Raw genomic sequence first — 22563 nt, forward strand, 5'->3', positions numbered from 1 at the left:
CAGCACATCACACACCCCATCACCCTGCAGCACATCACACACCCCCATCACCCTGCAGCACATCACACACCCCAACACCCTGCCGCACATCACACCTCCATCACCCTGCAGCACATCACACCCCCATCACCCTGCAGCACATCACACACCTCCATCACCCTGCAGCACATCACACACCCCATCACCCTGCAGCACATCACACCTCCATCACCCTGCAGCACATCACACACACCCCATCACCCTGCAGCACATCACACCCCATCACCCTTCAGCACATCACACACCTCCATCATCCCGCAGCACATCACACACCCCCATCACCCTGCAGCACATCACACACCCCATCACCCTGCAGCCCCATTCCCTTAGTACAGCAGTGTCACAGCCCAGCAGCCGGGCTTCCTCCTCGTCCTCCCATTGAACAGACTCCGATCACAGGGCCCATCTCGTCACTCGCAACTCCGGTCACATGACTCGCCGAGCTTTCACACCAATAGAACGAATCTGCAGCTCTTAGGCAACCCCAGAGCAAACAAACGCCCACTTCTCCTCCCCCGTCCGCCGATTGGCTGTTCGTTTCCCGGCCCCTGAATGTGATTGGCCGACCTTCCTGCTCGTCTATACCTCCTAGTGAGTGTGGTCCCACAGCGCTTTCTCCAAAGAGTTGCAGCTTCTCACTTCCTGTCAGCGGAGCGCTGAGTCAAAGTGGTGGGAGCTGGAGGCTGGCAGTGCGGCTCTGCTGGGGACACTGAGCTCCTTTGTGTTCTCCACACACAACATTGCCTTATTATTGCTCTGTGCATGCAGTGTGAGGCTCCATTGTTTGCTCGGCAGCAGCCAAGAAGACTCCTCATGTGACAATGCTGCAAGGTGAGTGTCTGGGCTCTGTATGAAGGCAGGACCAATGTTGTGTCATTTCTGTAAGGAGATAGAAACTACTAGAACACCTTTATAAAGGAAATATCTATTACAGGAGGGCCCTATTAATAATAGCATTGCTTGTATAACCAACTTTTTATACTTCTGATCAAGCAAGTTTATGTTTGCTGGCTGTGTGGGACATTTCCCTTCACTTCCTGTCCCAGACACTACAGGAGGTTAGGAGAAATCTCCCCTTTAGATGATTACACCTTACTTCTCATTCTGGGCATTACTCTTCTATTTTATAATTGTCTGTGGTCATCAGTATAATCGGAGAGGGATCTCTACAAGCCAGCAGTTAAATTATAACAAGGATGTTTCTGCTAAAATAAAATAGGCACATAATATTGCTGGAATATATCTGCCTTCTGATTGGCTGGTATCAGATACAGTGTTTACAATTGTCACTAAATATTGAATCAGAAAAGTTTTTGAAAGCTGATCATGTGATCTGAACAGCTGGAAGAGACAATAATACCCGAGACCTTTTTGTGATTGGTGGATTTATCCCTCCCCCCATGTCAGTACAGGGATTTGTTGGGGTAAATAAATAACAGGGAGTCTGTACAGGGTTCTTCTTTTCTTACATCTCTGACCTAGACTCTGTACTTCAGTGAACAATAGGTCACAGAGATTTCAACACTGTGAGTCACCGTCTATGCGCATCCAGTCATGTGTCTCTCAGACTTCCAGCAGTGCTTTCATTTGGGATGTATAAATTGTGAATCACAAAAAATGGCCTGCAGAATATACAGAATAATGGAGACTGGTATATAAGGATGATAACTACTGGAAGGAGTTTCTTTTCTAAAGAAGTCATCCAAACTGAAAATAATCAGACGGGGCAGTTATTTTAAAAGTTATAATTGTTTTATACTTCTTGGTAGATTCCCTTGGAGTGGTAAAGCTAAACTCCAATAAATGGTGCTGATATCTGCCCCCTCTATAGCGGCACTCAGTCTGGGAAAAGGAAAGAATATACCAGAACATGCTCACTGGTGGAGAATTCAGAGAGATGGGCTCATGAGTCTGCTGCCCCTTTATCACAGTCCAATCACAGGGGTGGGAATAGACCAGAAAGTGAACTGTGGCAGACAAAGTCTGGTCTCTATGCTTGTCGTAGTATCTGAAAGGATTGTGTGCTTTTTTTCTGTTTACATCTTGAGCAAAGTGATCATATCTCGTGGTAGTATTGTAACGAGGTGTCCTTGACAATTTGCACTTGAAATAATGCGGCTCGCTTTGTTGTATTATAGGGAGGGAATACAGGTATAGGGGAGCATGTGACACTTCTCAGATCTAAGTGGCCAATAGCAAGGCCTGAACACTGTCACACGGGGGAAGCAGTGACGTTATCTACTGGGTAAGCTCCAACACCTGAAATTAAACTGTGTACAGACATTTACATTTGTGTCACTGGAAACAATCTTTTGTGATCATTTCAAGTGATAGTAAAATGAACGACCACCATACACAGCTATGTTCAGCTCTTTGGAGAGGGGAGGATGAGCGGGAGACACTCTGTGGCATCCTCCTCCATAGGAAATTACAGCATTTGTCTGAGAGAATCATGACTGTTATTCTCAGAGGTGACTTTCATCTAGTGTGTGTGCAGAGTTTTAGCCGGGGCAGACATCCGGAGTGGGTAGGAAACATTGATCAGTAAGTTTACCTCGCTGCTTTCAAGACACAATATATGGGCAGGTGACAGCATCTCTTAATTAGCCACCTTACTGATAATTGTTTTTTGTCTCTTCAGGACTGTTAGTTAAATTTTAGATTTGCTGCTATTTGTGTCTGTTGGATTGCTGTGTTTTTTTCTGCTGTTATGGTAGATGCAGCCATTGGACCTAGAACATGTATCACCCAAAATCCAAAGTAGATAGGAACAAGATATAACTACAACAAGGAGATCTCTGTTGGAAAATTTAGGACATGTAAAAAGCTTCCCATAACTATGATATTTCATTTTGATAGAACCACAAATTATGATAGCCGTGTTTCTGTATAGAAAACAGTGAACGGTGCAGCAATGCAATTGTGGGTATATGGGACCTTGTGAAGACAAAGTACATCCACACTGGAATTTATTACTGCATTACCAAGGGTCACCTTTTACTTCTCATCATTGCACCTGAACAAGCAACATAATAAAGATAAACATTTAGTAATCTTTTACTTCTCTATAATGCCGTCATCCACACTGGAAAACTGTTCTCTGTATATTATTTTCAGTTAGTCCAGTTAACACAAGCTCACTATTAGCCATACCGCAGGTTCACTCAATGGGGGTGTTAGAAAATTCTCTTTCATTATTGATAGTTCTTGCATTTTCTTAAAGTGAAGTGTAATTGGCGAACATCTGTCAAGAATTTCTATAGCAAATTATCTGTTGGAGCAAAGTCAACATAAAGGCACAGTGGTTGTTCATTCTGTGAAATGAAGACAAAAGATTGTTTCCAGCAATTATATGGCTTATATTATATAGGAGGACACAACTATGACTTTTAGCTGTTCTAATGTCTCTAAAGTCCAAAGCTATGCTGAATTTTAATCAAAAAATTAAAAAATTTAAATCAGAAAATATGAAAAGGAATTAGTTGATCTGCCTTTTATGTATCGCTGTGGATCATTTAGCACCCAGCTCTGGTGTCTATGAGCTCTGATAATAAGACCTGGAGTGCTATGTGACCGCATGGTAACCCAGAAAACTCGCCCCATTTTACACTGTACTGCCTTGTAGGACTCCAGGTGTCAGTTTGGCAATGGATTTTTTTTAACATGTGTTTTTGCATCACTAGTGTTAAAGGATTCAGAGGAAAATAAGAGAGCAGGGTGTTGCCCAACTAAAGACAACCAGAGTCACATGAATTGCTCTTCCACAGGACGATCCTGCTCAGCTGAAGTTGCAGAAACCTGTGGAGTAAAAAAAAGAAATAAGAAAAACTTGTAGGCTGACATTGTTTGTACTTGCCTGACTGCGATGCTGATCTAATTGCTTTATTATAATTTTAGTCATTGGGGTTGATCTACAAATCAAATCTAAGTTTTTAGAGTAGCAAAGTGAGTTATCCCCAAAGTGAGTTATTTTACTTTGCATAGTAATTTAGATGAAGGCCTACTGACTGGGGATTTGGTATCATTTGCATGCTGAATCTTCACTACATTTTCAATGCTAATCGAATTGTACCTTGCAAGGTGATAATTTGCCTCCCAGGTGAACAGCCTAAATTCCTTTAGTAAATCACCCTTTTGTGTCCTGACACAAGTATGTAAATCAGTTGTCACTTTCCCTCTCTCCATACTTGTTCTGGATCAGTGACCATGAATGTAATGATGACTCTGGGTGAACATTCCAGCTGGCTAACTAGCATCTTCAAAACAAAACTATCATTGACAACCTCTGTTTTTCTCACATGGTTGATTTACATGAACATCTAGAGCATAGTACAGATGCTTAATAATTGTTAGTGGTTGTTTCCAGAGAAAACAACTGATTTACAGACTATAATGTTCTGCTCCACAAGGGGAGGATGAGTAGGAGGTGCTCTGTTTCATCCTCCCCTGAAAGTTGTTAGCAGTCCTCTACCACCACGCTGTGGGACTGATATACAGTACTAATGTTAGATTTTACTAGACATTGAAATAAAATTTGTATGGGGCTTTAGTGCTCCACTCTTGTGTATAGACTAGATAAGTAAAATAAACTGAAATCTTCTAACAGTCACCTTTGCCATCATGTTACCAAATAAACAGGTATGAGATGTCCATTTCACCAGTTTAGGTATATCATGAAAAAAGGTAATAAACATTAAACTGTATTGAAATTTTACTAGTTGTTCCTGTCTTTTTTTTTCAAAATTAACATTCCAAATGCACATTCCAAAATACAAACATGTAAAAGGTGTATACCTTGAAATTGTATCTAGACTATTTAGGTAATGGTCACACGAATGATCTTGATGTTGGGTGAGTTATAACCATCCTTAAGGCCTTTATTTATAAAACAGGGAATCAGTCATTCCCTCAAACATTCCCTCAGGAAAATCTTCCAGGTCCATGTGTTTCAGTGGTAGAACCTGATTCCCACTGGGGAATGTTAGATTCTTGTTTTTTTAATAGAGCCCTTAAAGACTTCCTGCTGGCCTGTATGAAATAGCTGCCTCACAAACTTGGCCATTTCAGCTCCTTATTACACCATGTTTGTGCAAAATATGATGTTGTATGCATTTGTTTCATGCCTTAAGAATCTTTTTTTTTTCACATTTCATCTATCTCTTGTTTTTTTTGTCACCCACAGAAGGAATATCAGATCTGGATAAAGATTGACTCAGGATTTTAATCATTTGGGAGAGAAGACTGAAGAATATTGACTGTGTGTAGTGTGCACTTTGTTTCATAGACAAATATTACTCTTAAAATATGCAATCTTTTGTTAAGGTGGCTTTGCCTGTTTTATGCCTTTTGACAAAATGATGGATAGAAAAAGCTGGTCTTGTTCCACTTTTTTGAGTTTTTGATTGTTCTCCCCTGTTGGCCTTTATGCATTTTCGAGCCAAGTTTTATTCACTTGTGCCATTGTACGTCATTGATTTTATGGTAACATCACATCTAGTGACGTCCATACCACCAACCTAAAATGTCCACTAAACATCGTCAGGCTTCAGACACCCTGCTCCATGGAGAATTTGGAGTCTACCCGTCCAAAGGTATTCGTTATGCGCTGAGTCTAACCCAAACAGGACTCCATATTCAGAGACTGGTGCCCAAGCCTGAAGATGACCAACGAACAGTGCTTCCCATTACAGACATGGTAGGATGTCACACTCTACGGAGTCGTGGCACAAATGACATTTTTGCTTATTTTTCAATCTATTCTTATCCAATGAAGAAGAAAAAAGTTGCAATGGGCTCTACACGCACACGCCAAAGGTTGGTTCGCACTTTTAAAGTGGATGAAGCATCCGAGTATGAGCAAAACCAGTCCATTGCTGAGAAGTGGGCAACTGCAATCAAGTGCCTAATTCAAGAAGTCCAAATCTCCAGTGACATGGGTAAGAAGGAAATTTGTGCTTGTAGTGTTTCTACATCTTTTGTAAACTTAAGAGCATTCTGGGTCTTCATTCTTCACAAATGCAGTGACTAATGTGCCACAACAGATTTGCAGAAAAGAGAGATATGCAGAGTACAGTGGTTCAAATCCTAAAGATCTGGGCCTTTTTTTCTAGACAAAGTGAAGGTAGCAGTTAGTAAAGGGTCCAAGAGGTTAGGTGAAAAATGTATCTCCTAAATTTTTTAGCAATTATATGAAATACATACTGTATTTCAAAATAATATTAGACAAGAAGAATATTGAACTCCAGGCAAACTGTTTTCCATTTAAGTTTCCTTCTAGAATTCCAATAATCTTACTGCACCAGAAGGATAACAACACTTTCTTTTAGTTTGATTTAGTTGTAGAAGAGATACAGTGTTATCCTCTTTCCATTCCTAGTCTCCCAACTGTGAAATATCAGTGAGAAACTGATGAACAATCACTTTCAACTGAGATTTCAACTGATTTTTAAACTAAACAATCTGCTGTCTTCTATCAAAGTGTTCCATGTTACCACCATTGCATACAGCATATCTGATTGACTCCTATTGCAGCTCTCCCTTACAATCCGTTTTATAGAGGATATTAAAAAGCTGATGGCAAGTCAAATACATATACATAAACTAGCTGCTCTAAAAATGTGTGTGCTTATATTTGTGTATGCTAATGATTTTTAAATTGTTTTACATACTTACACATTCTTTTTAAAATGAATTTCCCTGTGCCAGTTATTTTTTGCCTATCTCTTTCTGATTCTTTCAGCAAGCATTACATGATGCCAAAACTGCACATGTGTGGTTGAGGCATTCTATTTATATGTTACTGGATTTAATGGGCAATTGTAACCTCCTGCGTTTGTGATGTAGGTATCCTAGAAGGTATTGAGGAAGTGGGAAGGCACTATAAAACCATGAAAAATATAAGGTTTTTGATTATATACAATAAAGGAAAACATTGTTTTATTAAGGGTTTTAAAGATGAGAAAGGCAATGGGTGAAGGTGCTAAATAGGAAAGGATAACATTGTTTAATGGTAGCTGCATTTTTTTCTTACGGTTTTATCCTGCTGGGGTAAAACACAAAGACGAAAAAGTGGTTACACAAAGGAGCAAAAATGAATGCTTATTACTGAACCCAGTATGGGTTCTGAAGGTTAGGGGAATAGGATTCTATAAAATGAAGTGTCCCTACAGCAATAGCTGTGTTAATGTTGCTTATGTTTTAAAGCAAAGCTAAACTTTCAATCTAAAATTTCGATCAAGCTGGTCCTTTCTTGCAGAGAGGTACAGGTGAAGTCCCTTCTGCAATAAATTTGTTATTAATACCATGTATTTATATAGCGCCAACATGTTATGCAGAGCTGGTCATTAAATAGGGTTTCAAATGACAGACAGATGCAGACAGTGACACAGAAAGTGGAGAGAAATAACCTTTCCTGTATGATTGTATAAATTGTTAAATATACTCACCTGTCCTTGTTCTATCCATGGATGCTGCCATCTTCTTCTCTTCAGCCATTTTTATTGGCCAAGCTAGGACAACGTATCTCCTGTGCATGCAGATGCCTGGTACATCCCGGCATCCTACGCTGATGTGTGCATTTATTTTTTTTAGTGTAAGATGGGGATCAGGTAGCTAATTATGTTTCAATGCAGAAGAGACATTGTCCTTTGCTCTAATCAATACCTGCCTGATCACTAATTTTCAAAGCAGAAGTTTATTTATGCTGTAAATGGCAGTTTTATATGACAATATTATTTTAGTAAAGTTGTTCTTTTATTTTAATTTAATACACATGCTCTATCATGATTTAGGTACTTGAGCTTGATACGTGATCATTATATGGCCATAATATATTTAAAAAAATGATGAAATGGCTTTCCCTTTCACATTCACCTCCAGCAAGCTTTTACTAGTTACACTGTTCCAATACAGCTCAGCTAATAAGCACCATTGTTCTACATTTTGTTTGACATGACGATTTTACTTTACCAGAATTTTGTGGTTATGCATAAAGCCTTTTTCCAGAACATGTTCCCTTTAAAAAGGAGATGCACATTTATATAGAGATCAGCTTGTCCTGTGAAAATGGAGAACAACTTAAACCTAAATATGGTTTTACAGAAATTACTGTAAAATCTCCTTTTGAAACTCAGCAAGTCTTGGGAATATATTGACCCAGCGTGGTTTGCAGACATTTGCCCAGGCCTGGGAAATGTGAAATAGCAGATGGGTGGAATGGTCTGTCCTTGATGTGGGCTCCTCTGGATTGCAGCCCAGGATTTGCATTCATGTTGCTGAAAAAGACTCGTACAGCTGACTACAGTATAGTTGCCTCAGGTTGTCTTCCTTGTGGTGCCTGTGATGTTTCTTTAATAAACAGAGCTAGCTGTAAAACAATTCTTGCATAAAAAACACAAAAAGTATACTTAATATAATCCTTAAAGTGAACCTGTGTTCTGCTCATGTAGGGAAAAACAGCAATGTCATTCAAATGCCCTCCTCCCCAGCAGCCTGTGCTTCCTTTTTGCTCCCATGTGGCTTTGTTTGTTGGCCAAGAATGAGGAAAGGAAACCCTGACTAAGCTTCCAGAATCCGTAGTTGGTGCTTACATAGTGCTGAGGACTGTCTGCCTTCCTGCATGTCTCATTGCTGGACTAATACCCTGTGTTGTCACATAAGAGAGCAAGCCTCTCCTTACCAGGTATTTTCTGTGTTCATATTAGCTGAACAAAGGCTGCAGAGAAACTAGTCTATCCAAGGCTATGTCAGTGCTGAGTCAATGACTGTAGCATCATCAGGACCTGTGTAGTTGGATTATCTGTACTTGCTTTCCCACTTCCTCATATCTCTTCTCATGGTATACCATTCTCCCTATTCTCTAATCTCTGATAATATTCAGATTGAATCCACTTTGACCAATGGACGTCATTTTTTTTCTTTATTTGACCATACGATATGATCAGATGGAGGAATCGCCATACCAAATAAACAAGATTCAGATTTTAACAGATACAGATGATAGAGGAGCATGGGCAGCATATTGTATTTGTGTCTTTGTAATGGAGTTCTTTCAATTTTATGTGATTTATATAAAACTAGAAATGATGCGTTAAGAAGTATAATACATTCTCCTGCTCTCCATTAATAATCACCTAAAACTTTTTCAAACCCAAGCATGCCAAACTGAACATATGACAAAATATACAGACATATTACCTTCTGTGTAAGATGAATGTAAGAATGATCAGTAGCTCTGTATCTGCATGGACAGCTCTCCTTCTTTCTATAAAGGTTACTTTAGCCCCATTCCTTCTCCCCCCGCCTCTGTGTTGGGAAGTAAGGTCACTCATCAAATTAAAATGACCAGTTGGGAAACTCAAGCAGAAGTAGTTTTAAGCTTGTTTTTTTTTTTTAATCTGTAAAGGTCAAGATTTACAAATACATTATGCTTCCTACAACTCTAGAACTGACTGATTTCACTAATGACTTTTTTTTATTGTGTTTTCATATTCTAAGCTTTAATTGCCCAGCTAAAAGGCGTAAGGTAGTGGAAAGCCTATGGCACTTATTTTTGCTTCATTACTAGTTTAATTTTGCAGAGAAAGTGATTCTGAAAGCTCAGAATTGCAAGACTATAATTTAACCCACCAAGCATTCATTTTTGGTTCTTATCAATGTATTCAGATATTTTAGTTACAAATACCATTGCATATAAACCAATCACATTTTTTTTTAGTCTGACTTAAAATGTATTAGACTCACGCACACACCAAGAAATATACATTTATAACAGGTTTTCTAAGTCCAATTAATCTTCCATGGTTAATTATATGGCTGTGCAATCAGTGTCATTTGTATCTAATTGATGAGATAAGGAGGCCAAAGTACAAGGCTGCATGGTACAAAATGATGATAAAAAGCACTCAAACCTCTCCCATGCCTTGAATATTTCCTTAAGAGGAGTTGCTCCGTGTACAAATAAATTAAAATTATTTTTTTTAAATACTCCTTTATTGGATTTTCAATAAAAATAATAACTGATAAAACAACAGGGGAGAGTATGTTAAGTATATACCAGGAATAGTATTTACACTGCCCAATAATGTTTACAATATAAACAATAAATCAGTACTAATATTGGAGAAAACGAGTAGTGAAATCATCATCTCAATGTTGTGTTTCCAGCATTTGTTTTTAAAACACAAGTTCTATGTTCGTAGGCATATGGGGATGAATCCAGGACATCATTATCTCCCTCCTGGCTGTCAGGAGCCATATATTTTACCAATCTCGTTTTGCCCAACCTTTAGTAATTGAGCTGGATTCATCCCAGTACCCAAATAACAAGAAAGGTCATGCGCAGAGACAGAGAAGCACAAAGAAACCCAGAACAGGACCCACAACAGCATCAGCCTCTAAAAGTCCATGATGTTGGGACATGACCAGAATCTGTGTACCAGAGAGGTAGAAGAAACCACACACTCGGGGCATTGAAGTTTCCGTTTGCCAGCATGAGATGTATTTGAAAATCAGAATACCTTGATTGCCCTGTGCATAATCATAAATTACGTCTCTCTCCATATCGCATTCGTCATACTGACACATACCTGCACTATTTTGTTAATAAGGTTTGGGTCCTGGAAATCCCTTTGCCAATATTTAACATTGGAATGAGAAAGGGGAATGGTAAAATTAGGGTGCAAGAGAGAATGAATTTGTGAAATATTTGGTGGGGATAAAGAAAGCAACTGGACATAATTATTATTGGCTACAAAAGGGTCCCTGATCAAATCCTCTGTAAAAGTGAATATCTAATAATTTAAAGTGTCTACAAAGTTCTGGCAGAGGTAGATGGGCCAAAGTATTTAAACTGGAAAGATCCCCAAAATATTCTAAACCCAATTGTTTCCAAATTTTTAAAGCAGAGTGATCCACTCCCTGCAAAACATAGTGCAGAACAGTGGCTGTAGATGTAGATTGTAGGATATTCCCACATCTACCCCGCGCCAGGGGAACCAGCAAAGGGACTTATTAGGAAAAATGAAGTTCTTATGTTGGAGCAGTAGTGATGTAGTTTGGAATTGGTACATTAATGTAGAAAATAATAAACATTTGCAACAATATTATCTCTGTTTATAATAAAGATGGCTACCTATTCTAACCCTGCTAATGTTCTCTGACAAGCTTTTCATGTCGCCTGTATCTACTGTCTGAGAGATCTTCTGTTAGCAAGATTTACTGGAGTGTCTTCACACAGACATATAGGGTTTCCAGGTTTGCTGGATCACCCAGATTCACTGATGAAACTGTATCCTCTCCAGCCTTGGAGAGCTTTAATAAATCAGCCCTTAGTGAGAGTGCATGGCTCTGGTGAGGAATGGTTGATCTAAAGTTTGAATTTGCATTTCACACCTGCAGGTTATTCTATTCAGATTATTATCATATCAGATTACATTTGTATTTGTTTTTAGCAACAAAAAATCCCCCCTATTGCCATGAATAAATTTAACTTACCCTAAAGCAGTGAATGTTATCTGGAGCATTGTAGGTTAGAAGGTGAGGGAGGCACACACCAATTGGGGCATTGTAGAAAAAAAAGCAGAACCTGTATATGTAATAAAAAGTATAGTAATATACTAATATATTTTAATAATGACCACCCTAGGTGTTTGCAGCAAGTTGTATATAGACATACATAATTGTTTCATCCATACTTGGTGTACGTGTAACATTTTTAGAAAAAGCCTGGACAGGCCCTGCTTGTAAGCATTGTATTGACCCAGGAAAGGCTGAGCATCATAAAATTGGGCAAGTCTGTCTCTGCATCTTTGCCAACAATGAAAGGGGAGTGACTATGGAATTTCTGGTATTAGTGGCTGAATGACTGAACTTCAAGCAAACAGGTAAATTCAGGGTTGAAAGTCTTATGTGAGAGCTGTACAATAGATTTGTCTTTGGATTTCTCAGATTTACAGCTCTGTCCCTCAGCATCCAAGTCTCCTGTCCACACCAACCTGTGACTGGACAGTGAAAAAAGAAGCTTACGCTGAATAACTCATTCCTGCTCTTTTATACTTGCCTGCAGTTTAGTTACAAAGCATGTGGAATCAGAAACATACCTGACTGTACATTCATTTCAAAGGGACCTACCAAGCTAACTGCCTCTCTTATAAGTACATGATTAATGTTATCTGGTTTCCCATTTCCTGGACGTTTTATCTTGAATTTTTTTTTTTGTCTCAATGTGGCCTTGTGTGTGCTTTCTCGATACTTATATCTCCTCATTGTTTGCAGTTATTTCCATACCATTATTTTGCTTCTTTGACTTCTACAATTATATCTACTGACAAACATATCTTAAGATACGCTAAACCACATACCACACAGGACTCTATTTGTCAGGGTTGTTGGTCACTCCTGGAACTGTATTAATAGGCTTAGGTAAAGGCCAGAGCGACACAAACTCCAGCAGTCAGGTGCCAAGTTGATCGGGTGCCCATATTTTGGAACCTTTCTTGTATTTGCTTTTACAAATAGCCTGATGGTACTTAAAGTACCATGACAGGCTTTCTAACTCCACATGAATCTGTTCATTTTTTTTTAAAACCAAAATGATTTTTTTTATATATATGATTACCTGGGGTAATGTAATTGGCTTTTATAATTATTAAACATTTTGCATACAGCAGTTAACTAAAACATACAGAGAATAGAAAAATGATTACCAAATCAAATGATATATATCTAGGGCATTTACATGTGAAATGTTTGGTATGCAAAAAAGACACACTAGTTCATTAAGCAGGATTTATTAAATAAGTGATATTCCACAGTTTGGACAAATCTGCATGCACCTATTCAACCTAACTTAAAATCTCTAATTTGACCAATTGATTTGCTCAAACATGAACCTGTTGTTCACAATGTGCTAGTATATATTACATATAATGTTTGACTGATCTGGGCATTGGTCCTCCAGGATAAAATGGGCACCTTCTAAAAAAGGTCATAACAAACAACACCAAAGAAGTGTCATAGGGGACAAAATATAATGGAGAATTATGTACATGGAATGGCAGCATGTAGTATGGGAAAGAGAGCAGTGCAGAGAGAGTAACCGTGTGGAATATGTGTGGCAGAGGACTACTAAGGTTATGATGGTGGGCTGTATGTGAGGGAGGAAAACGTAGAGGGCATGAAAGCAGGCACTGTGTACACGAGTAGTGTGGAAGATATATATTTGTACAGATCTTTCTATTATTAGCAGATATATATTAGGGGTTACAGATCTTTTAATAATTAGTAACACAGTCATCAATAAAGTATGTGCCTACAGCAATTTTAAGCACCATTAAAAAGGGAGTAATTATAAAATAGAAGCTTGACAACCAAGCTCCTTTTACAAGGGGTTTTACAGAGGAGGAATAGAGGTCAAAATCTGTGTCCAGGAAATGGCTAAAGATGAATCCATTTATATTGGGACAGTGGAGGTAGTAGGGATTGTGTCTGCAGTACTGGGGTCCACATAACTCCCACCACTTCTATAGAGGCATCTGCAGACTGTGAAGATGGTGGGGGACTCAAAATAAAATGGAGGGAGTGTGGGAAAATATTTGTGGAAAATGGAGGTTGAAAGGAGACACCAAATCGAGAGTGCTATGGAGTCCAGGAATATTGGAGATCTTGGTTGGCACATGGAAAACAGGGTAAGGCTTTGTTTCCAGGAAATGTTTTTACATTAAATGGTAGTATATAGTTGTTCTGGAGACTGGATACTGAGGGGTTAACATACGTGCATTGGGCATAGAAGGGTAATTGCACATGCACCAATACTTGCAGCTAAAAGATACATTAAAATTCAAATAGCTGTACAAAAGGTGGGGAGAGATTTTAGCAAATACATGAATACAGAATTCTTAGGGGTTAACCTAAATGTCTAGGAACTAAGCTCTGTGAGGACATCTACTGAGAAATGGGCATTGAGGGGCCACTGCATATGCACACAATGTAAATTTGTTACTGAAGTGTTAGTATGCATGTTCAAAAACAGATCACATTCATCTAGACAGGTTATGAATGGGTTAAAGCTCATAAGTTGGGGGATTGCTTTTCCTGTGGGGCTGATCACTGAGAGGTTATTGCACATACACAGCGCAATGGTTACTATTGGGTTAATGCTTGTAAGTTGCTGCAGTTAAACTGTATAGAAGCTCTGTGTACTGGAGGGACATCTCACTGCTGGCTTAGATAGTAGGAAGTGAGGTGTGTGTGCTAGGAGGAGAATACAGAGGAAAGGCCAATGCGCCCTAGCACAAATATGGACTACACAATTAAAATTAAGGGGAAACCTTGCTTGTAGAAGGGGAGTAGGTAGAGACTGCTGCCGAACCTCCAGGCTGTGTGTCTGAGCTCATGTGTAGTATCAGTGGGAAGATAGAGTTTAATATTTGTATTGTAGGAGTGTGTGACTGCAGAGTTATTTCTAGAATATAAACTGAAGAGTGTGCAGGAAGGCCGATATAGGGAAAGAGCAATGCGTATGCTAGAGGTGTTTGTGTTGTCTTGCATAAGTGAAGGAGCCATAATGCATGCAAACCTATCTTCAATTTGCCAATATTTCATAATACCAGTGGCTCTAGAAGCAAGTGTTTCTTACTAGAATATTGCTCCCATTAACTATACTGGGTTATTATAATAGGATATAAATAAAAACTATTATTATAAAAACTAATAATATTATAATGGCAATAAAATGAAACTATTCAAAAAGATATGTCTCTGTTTACCAACATCAGAACATAAAACATTTCTGCATACTATACTGATAAAGCAAGCAGTGGGCCGTCTGCCACTCTGAACAAGAGTATGGTTAAGAACCACTGTAAGTGTTAGACTGGGCAAACTACACACCAGTTTCTTCCAACAAATGTAAATGTATCAGCTTGGGCATCACTGCAAATGGCTGCATATATATATATATATATATATATATATATATATATATATATTACTGAAAAAGGACCTGATCTATGTAGGTTGAACACAATAAATCCAAGGACAAAAGACTAGTCACCATTATCAGTTGTGGTCTCACTCTTATCTCATGCCGGATATACCATACCTTGCTTTGTGCTGTCTCTTGTAGAGGAGTTCTCAAGTCACAGCATTCAAAAGAAGCAGAAATGGAAATTGCAAAGACCCACAGACTGGATGAGACAGAGAGATATTTACACTACAAGTCCATGGGTTCAGCTTTCACTAAAGCAAAAGAGAACAGTAACATTGTAGTGACATCAATAAATATCACTTTGTAGCTTGTGAGACTATCAGTCATAGGCAGCAGTGCCTTAGATCAGTGGTCCCCAACCCCTGGGCCGCGAACTGATGCTGTTCCGTGGATGGTGAGTTGGGGGCCACAAATGACAGGGAGAACGCTGGCAGCAGGAGCACTGACGTCTCTCTTTACACACTAAAACTAGTGACAGTGTGACAGCAGGAGCACTGCTAACACAAGAGCTGTGAAGAATAGCAGAGCAATGTATGTAAAGCCGCATACACACGTGCAATTCTTGTCGTTGGAAAGGATCTTTCATGATCCTTTCCAACGATAAGAACCGCAAGATGCATGAACGAGTGCTGTACATACAGCACCGCTCTGCTCTATGGAGAGGGCAGGGGGAGAGCGACAGAGCGGCACCCTGCTGCGCGCTCTCCCACTTCCCTTGGATGAGGATCGCTCATCGTTTATCGTCCATGGATCTGCCAGGACGGATCCATGGACGATGAACGACTTGGGCTGTACACACGCCAGATTCTGGCCGATGCCGATTATCGGGCGAGAAAAATTTGACGTGTGTACGCAGCTTTGGGCTTACACTTCTCTGCCATTCCCAGCAGCTCTGCCACCTGACAGCACACCGGCTTACTTACACAACTCTGCTATTCTCAGCTAGTGTGCTCACAGCAGGTGAGCAGCTGAGAATAGCAGAGTAGTGTAAGCTGTACATATACCGAGCCATGGCAAAATTTTATAATATGTTACTGGGCCCTGCTGTCAGAAGGATTGGGGACCACTGACGTAACTGATCACACCTCACATACAGATAGGTCCAAAAATATTTGGACAGAGACAACTTTTTTCTAATGTTGGTTCTGTACATTACCACAATTAATTTTAAATGAAACAACTCAGATGCAGTTGAACTACAGACTTTTAGCTTTAATTCAGTGGGTTGAACAAAAAGATTGCATAAAAATGTGAGGAACTAAAGCCTTTTTTTACACAATCACTTCATTTCAGGGGCTCAAAGGTAATTGGAGAAATTAAAAAGCTGAAAATAAAATGTTCATTTCTTATACTTGGTTGAAAACCCTTTGCTGCCAATGACAGCCTGTAGTCTTGAACTCATGGATATCACCAGATGCTGGGTTTTCTCTTTTTTAATGCTCTGCCAGGCCTTTGCTGCAGCGGCTTTCAGTTGCTGTTTGTTTGTGGGCCTTTCTGTCCGAAGTTTAGTCTTCAACAAGGGAAATGCATGCTCAATTGGGTTCAGATCAGGTGACTGACTTGGCCATTCAAGAATATTCCACTTCTTTGCTCTAATAATCTCCTGGGTTACTTTGGCTGTATGTTTTGGGTCATTGTCCATCTGTATTATGAAACGCCTCCCAATGTGACTGCATTTAGCTGGATTTGAGCAGACAGTATGTCTCTGAACACCTCAGAATTCATTTGGCTGCTTCTGTCCTGTGTCACATCATGGATAAACACTAGTGTCCCAGTGCCACTGGCAGCCATGCACGCCCAAGCCATCACACTGCCTCCGCCATGTTTTACAGATGATGTGGTATGCTTTGGATCATGAGCTGTTCCACGCCTTCTCCATACTTTTTTCATGCCATCATTCTGGTAAAGGTTGATCAATACGTCTACCTCCTGGAGAGTGTTGTTCGCTTGGTTGGCTGTTGTGAAGGGGTTTCTCTTCAATGGAAATGATTCTTCATTCTTCTATCATTCACCACTGTTGTCTTCTGTGGATGTCCAGGTCTTTTGGCGTTGCTGAGTTCACCACTGCTTTGTTTCTTTCTCATGATGTACCAAACTTTGGCTTTGCCACTCCTAATATTGTAGCAATTTCTCGGATGGGTTTTTTCTGTTTTTGCAGCTTAAGGATGGCTTGTTTCACCTGCATGGAGAGCTCTTTTGACCGCATGTTGTCTGTTCACAGCAAAATCTTTCACATACAAGCACCCCCCACCCCCACAAATCAACTCCAGGCTTAACTGATAATGACATAAGGAAGGAATTGCCCACACCAGACCATGAAATAGCCTTTGAGTCAATTGTACAATTAATTTTGAGCCCCTGAAATGAAGGGATTGTGTAAAAAAAAATCCTTAGTTCCTCACATTTTTATGCGATCTTTTTGTTCAACCCACTGAATTAAAGCTGAAAGTCTGCAGTTCAACTGCATCTGAGTTGTGTAAAGCTATGTGGCTATAGAAAAAAGGCACCTAGGTGTTTAGCTATTTTTCCAAAGGATTACAAGGCAAATAGTAAATCATACTGTTCCTTATAACAAAACAAATCCTCACTGTTTGAGTTCTGGTTCACTGAAAAATGTGAGAAAGGTATAGTGGATGCCATTAACTCCCCAAAATGCCCCCTCCCCACAGATGTTTTTCAATCTACAGTTTACTGGGAAGGGAAAAGCATGCAAGAAATATAGTAAGAGCAAATACAGATTTTTATTTTTTATATCAGCTTTAGGGAAGTAAATCGGATTTAAAGTATTAAACCAGGAGGGTTGACATGCCAGGCAAAGAACTTGCATTTGCAGAAGAACAACAGTCACGTGCAACTTGAAAGGAAACTTTTATTTAGAGACCGCAAAAAAAAGAGGCTACATATATAAATATTTTATTACATAAAATGTTTAGGTGGATCTTTGGGTGTAAACATTAACCTCAAATTGTTTAAAGTGAATTTGCTCAGACAATGGGCACTAAAGTATTTACTCACTCATACCAATCCTCTTTAAAAATACTACAGGGATTTTGGTCATTTTAATAGTTTAAACACTTTGTAGCCTTCATTTGCATGTGCATGACAAATATTTAGATGGGTTTGTGACAACACTGGACCTTGATATTGTTTGCTAAAAATTTTGCAGTTACAATATTGTTTTAAAGCTGCAGCTAGGGCATGTCATACTCAAATTATGCTGTCAAGCTCAAACTATGCTGTTTTTTTTTATGCAAATACATTTGAAGTTAAAATACACATGTACATACATGAATACACAATTGCAAAACTATATGCCTATTGTTCTAAAGATTTCACAGTTTCTGTGCACTCACAATGCAAGACCTAAGAGTTCTCTATGCCCTCTTTGCTTCATTTCACTGGCTGTACAGCTCAAAGGTCATTGGTTTTCCACACCTCCCTCTTACTATGACATTATGCCAATTTGTTCTCCCTGTTTATATAACAGCAGCATTGCTGATAGTTGTTCTTTCACAGTAAAGTAGTTATACTTGTAAATGGCTCATACTATTTGGGATGTGATAAGTAGTTAAAACAACTGTCAATCAATTTGTGCACTGGAGTGGCTTGTTGCTGCTCATTTGCTAGCCCAACAGTAGACCAAGCTATATTTATTCTCAATGAGAGTTAGGTCTACTTTAAAGCCTGCCCATGTGCAGTAGTGCTTTTTTTTTATAATAATGTACAATACAAACCATGAATCTTCCAAAACAAAAAATAGGCGTTAACCTAGGAGGACTAGAGCCAGAGACAGATATGCCCATAGCAATTATCTCTGCTTGATAGCACCCCCAAATTCCAGGGACATTTTTAAAAGCGTAAGAAGGGCAACTGCTGTGCTGCAAAACTTAGATACTCATTTTCATCCAGTGTACCCATCCAGTGTAACAAATGTTATTTAGATTTCTTCTGTTATATCTTATTTAAATAATGTTCCTTTTTTGTTGCCATTTTTAATGCAGAGATTACTCCAGATCTCCAGCCCAAGGCCCGCCGATTATTGCTATTACTGAATCCTTGTGGTGGACGTGGAAACGCTCTGCAGCAGTGTCATACACACATTCTACCCATAATTACTGAAGCAGATATCAGCTACAACCTCGTACAAACAGGTGGGATTTAAACAATACACATTGTGTCTGCCCTTCCTTAGTACTTTAAGTATTTGGCATTTGACTAACATCTGTCTTAATGTGTTTTCTAGAAAGAGCAAACCATGCTCGAGAGCTGGTTCAAACTATTAATTTGGAAGAGTGGGATGGTATTGTTGTTATTTCTGGAGATGGACTTCTATTTGAGGTAACATTAAAGTTTACATATAAAGTTAAATTCTAGCCAAGTACTTACAGTTGTCTTGTTTTCATTGCCCCCTGCACCCCAACACAAATCTCTGTATATTAATATAATTTGACATCATGCACATTGTAGTAAAAACTTATCTAGTAATCATTTAATGGTAATGATGACACTAGATAGGTCCTTCAGGTCTATACTGACCCTCTGCTAGTGGGAAAAGTTAATCGAGTGCCACTTGTCATTTCCATCACCTGAACTTGTCACTGATTTTCCAATGATTTTACAGCAGGCGCGTTCTGAGGATGTAACATTGTCTATGAAAAAAATGAGTGGATTCACTGGAGCCCGGGTTGCTGTTTGCCATTTACCTGTACTTCTGCTCACCAATGCCAACAGTTCTGGCTTTGGTTGTAAACATTTTTGACATTTTTAGAACACCTAAGTGACAGCAATTTTAAATAGAAAGATTAATATAAACAATAATTACATTGAGCAACATATCTTATACTTAAAACGGAAGTAAACCAAAAACAAAAAAATCCTGTATAGACGTGGTAGCTGCCTTCGGGTCAGCACAGAGGGAGCGCCAAACGCCAACATCTTCTCCTCTCTTCTTCTGGGTTCTTTTTCCTGCGTCACCTGATCTCACACTGTACAGGCACGAGATTTGGTGACGTAGATGGGGGAAAAAAGATTGCCGATCTCACTACGCATGTGTGAGATTGGCAATTTCAGGATGGGTGACATAGGTATACCAGAAGGCTCTGCGCTGCGTTGTCTACCTTTTTATGTAAAGTAAAAATTCTGAGTTTGGGTACACTTAAATGTTTTCCTGAAAGTGGAGTTTACCTTTAAAAGCCGGAGGTGCATTCAGGGCTCTATGGAAAACAGATCAAATTATATTGTTTCTCTTATGTTGATGTTATTCAAAATATCTGTAGATTTACCTCCTATTTCCACTGGAAGACTTTTATTGTTCTAATAATACCACTGCACTGAAAAACTTCTTTCACATTGAAGGCAGATTAGAGCGCTCTTCCCACGCTGTACCAGTGGAGTCAGGAAAGATCCTGCACATGTAGATTTGCTGTTGTGTGGGAACAGCATGCTTAAAAGTTTGTGAATATTTTCTAGGAGACACACTCTCTACTGCATTCCCTTTATTTTGGTTGTTTTGAACACTAGGATCCGCTGTTTATATATATATGGTGGAATGGAACCTGTGCTAATAAAATTGTGACTGTAATGTCAGGTTGATAAGCTTAGTTAATGTCTGTGAAACCAATCTTCTAGTTTTAGTACGTTAATGTCAATAACTCAGACCAAGTAACCAGATCAGTCCTGACTTCACAGGACGCTTGTAAACTGAAAGTTCTGTGCATACAGAGACTGCAGAACTATATGATTTGTATTTATGTCAGTTTTCCTATTCTGGTATCCTGCCTATTTCTGAAATCTTTCTAGTAGTCCTGTGGTGAGATTTCTACAAAGTCTTGCAGCCATTACAAACATTGTGTCTTGGGTGTTCCACACATGCTTGCATTGTAAGCAGGAATAATGATGTAATAACATGAACATCAATCAACAATTTATCGCAAAATGTTTTTTAAAACTAATCCTGGTATGGTTTTTAAAACTAAACTGAAAAGTGTGTTTTTATATGGCTTGCTAAAAAAATTAGAGGACCCTTTCACCAAAAGAACTCCTTCTTCTCCCTGCTTTTTATCTTACACGATGACAAAGTGTTTGTCAAATAATCAGACTCATAGCTGAACTAGTTAAAAATAAGTTGCTATTAATGAAGGATCTGATGAAAATTTTGTGAAAAACATATCTATGTATTTTGTACCTTAAAACTGAAGTTTCCAAACAGATGCAGAGTCACAGGCCTCCCTGGCTTTGTATCAGTGTTGTTTAAACTGCATTTATAACTTCATAAAAATCATTGCTTGACATGCCAACATTAAATATCAAGAAGAATTACCTTTGTGTAAATGATTTCTGTTAAAATAGGGTTTAAAACCGAAGATGAGAACCATCCTAACACAACATACTGCAAGCTATCTTCATACAGTGTAGTAAATGGATTGCAGCAAGTATGCCAGAGCTGTCCTAATTTCTTCACTTATGTCATTGTATATTCTACTCAGGTTATTAATGGTTTGATGGAACGCCCTGATTGGGAAGATGCAATAAAGATGCCTATTGGGATTCTGCCTTGTGGTTCAGGAAATGCCTTGGCTGGAGCTATTAACTACAATGCAGGGTAAGAAAACTAAGATAATGAGCTTGTTCACACAGGAATCAAATTTCTGAGCTGAGTAATAGAATAGGCACCAGGAAGGAATGTAAATGAGGGATTAGAGAGAACATGCTGTTTATACCAACGCCTTCTACAAAGTGAATGTGACCTCTTTTTTCAATTGTAGATTGATAGATTGTGTCTATCTATCTATCTATCCATCCATAAACCTGCAGTGCAAGGCTATTCTCGCCCGATACGAGCTCTTTGGCTAGTCTCAGGCAAGAATCAGGATCCATGAAAAATGACCGCTGTACAAGGAGAATAGCCGTGCCCGCATTCTTCCCCTTCCTCTCTTCATAGAACAGAGCGGCTCTGTGTGTACAGCACTCATTCATCTCTCACTCTTTTGTCCCTGGAAATGATCACAAAAGATTGTTTCTAGTTACAAAAATTTCATGTGTGTACACAGCCTATAGACCCACAGTGTCTATACTTTCATTTTTCATTTTCAAGTTCTCCCAGAATATCACAATTTTCAGAGCATGAAGAAGCATATTCCCCCACCTCTCAGTCCAAGTCACCTATCAGCAGGCCTGGTCTAGTAGGTGAGTGGTGGGGCCTGCCTATAGCTGCTTATAAAAGTATGGTATTTATATAGACAGTTCTATTGGCTCCGGGTCTGCAGTGACAAGGTGGACAGTAATCATAAGGGTTGCAAAAACTGTCTTTTTATTTATATACTTTTATAACTGTTTTTATATTTATAAATGTGGACATTTGTCTTTAGATTCAAGCTCTAGTACCTGTGTTTCAGTGTTCCTTTCATGCTGTTGAAGGTTAGGTTTGACCAAGGAAACATGTAAACACAGAAATATGGCACCTTCAAGTACTGATCCTGGTCCTTTGTGCAGTAACTACTTATTAACTTACCTAAAACAATAATAATGGGGCATCTTTC

At 39.0% G+C, this 22563-nt stretch overlaps 1 protein-coding gene across 1 annotated transcript in view; it reads left to right on the forward strand.

Annotated features, from left to right (window-relative positions):
- Positions 1 to 669: 669 nt before the first annotated feature.
- The window catches only part of SPHK2 (sphingosine kinase 2), a 28919-nt gene continuing 7025 nt past the window's right edge, over positions 670 to 22563 (forward strand). Inside the window, exons 1-5 of the mRNA XM_072427066.1 lie at positions 670 to 870; positions 5222 to 5975; positions 19027 to 19176; positions 19269 to 19363; positions 21511 to 21626. Coding sequence (XP_072283167.1) covers positions 5561 to 5975; positions 19027 to 19176; positions 19269 to 19363; positions 21511 to 21626 — 776 coding nt within the window. The 5' untranslated portion in view covers positions 670 to 870; positions 5222 to 5560. The remainder of the gene's footprint in view (positions 871 to 5221; positions 5976 to 19026; positions 19177 to 19268; positions 19364 to 21510; positions 21627 to 22563) is intronic.

The sequence above is a fragment of the Pyxicephalus adspersus genome, chromosome 11 (assembly GCF_032062135.1).
Source record: "Pyxicephalus adspersus chromosome 11, UCB_Pads_2.0, whole genome shotgun sequence".
NCBI classification, from domain to species: Eukaryota; Metazoa; Chordata; class Amphibia; order Anura; family Pyxicephalidae; genus Pyxicephalus; species Pyxicephalus adspersus.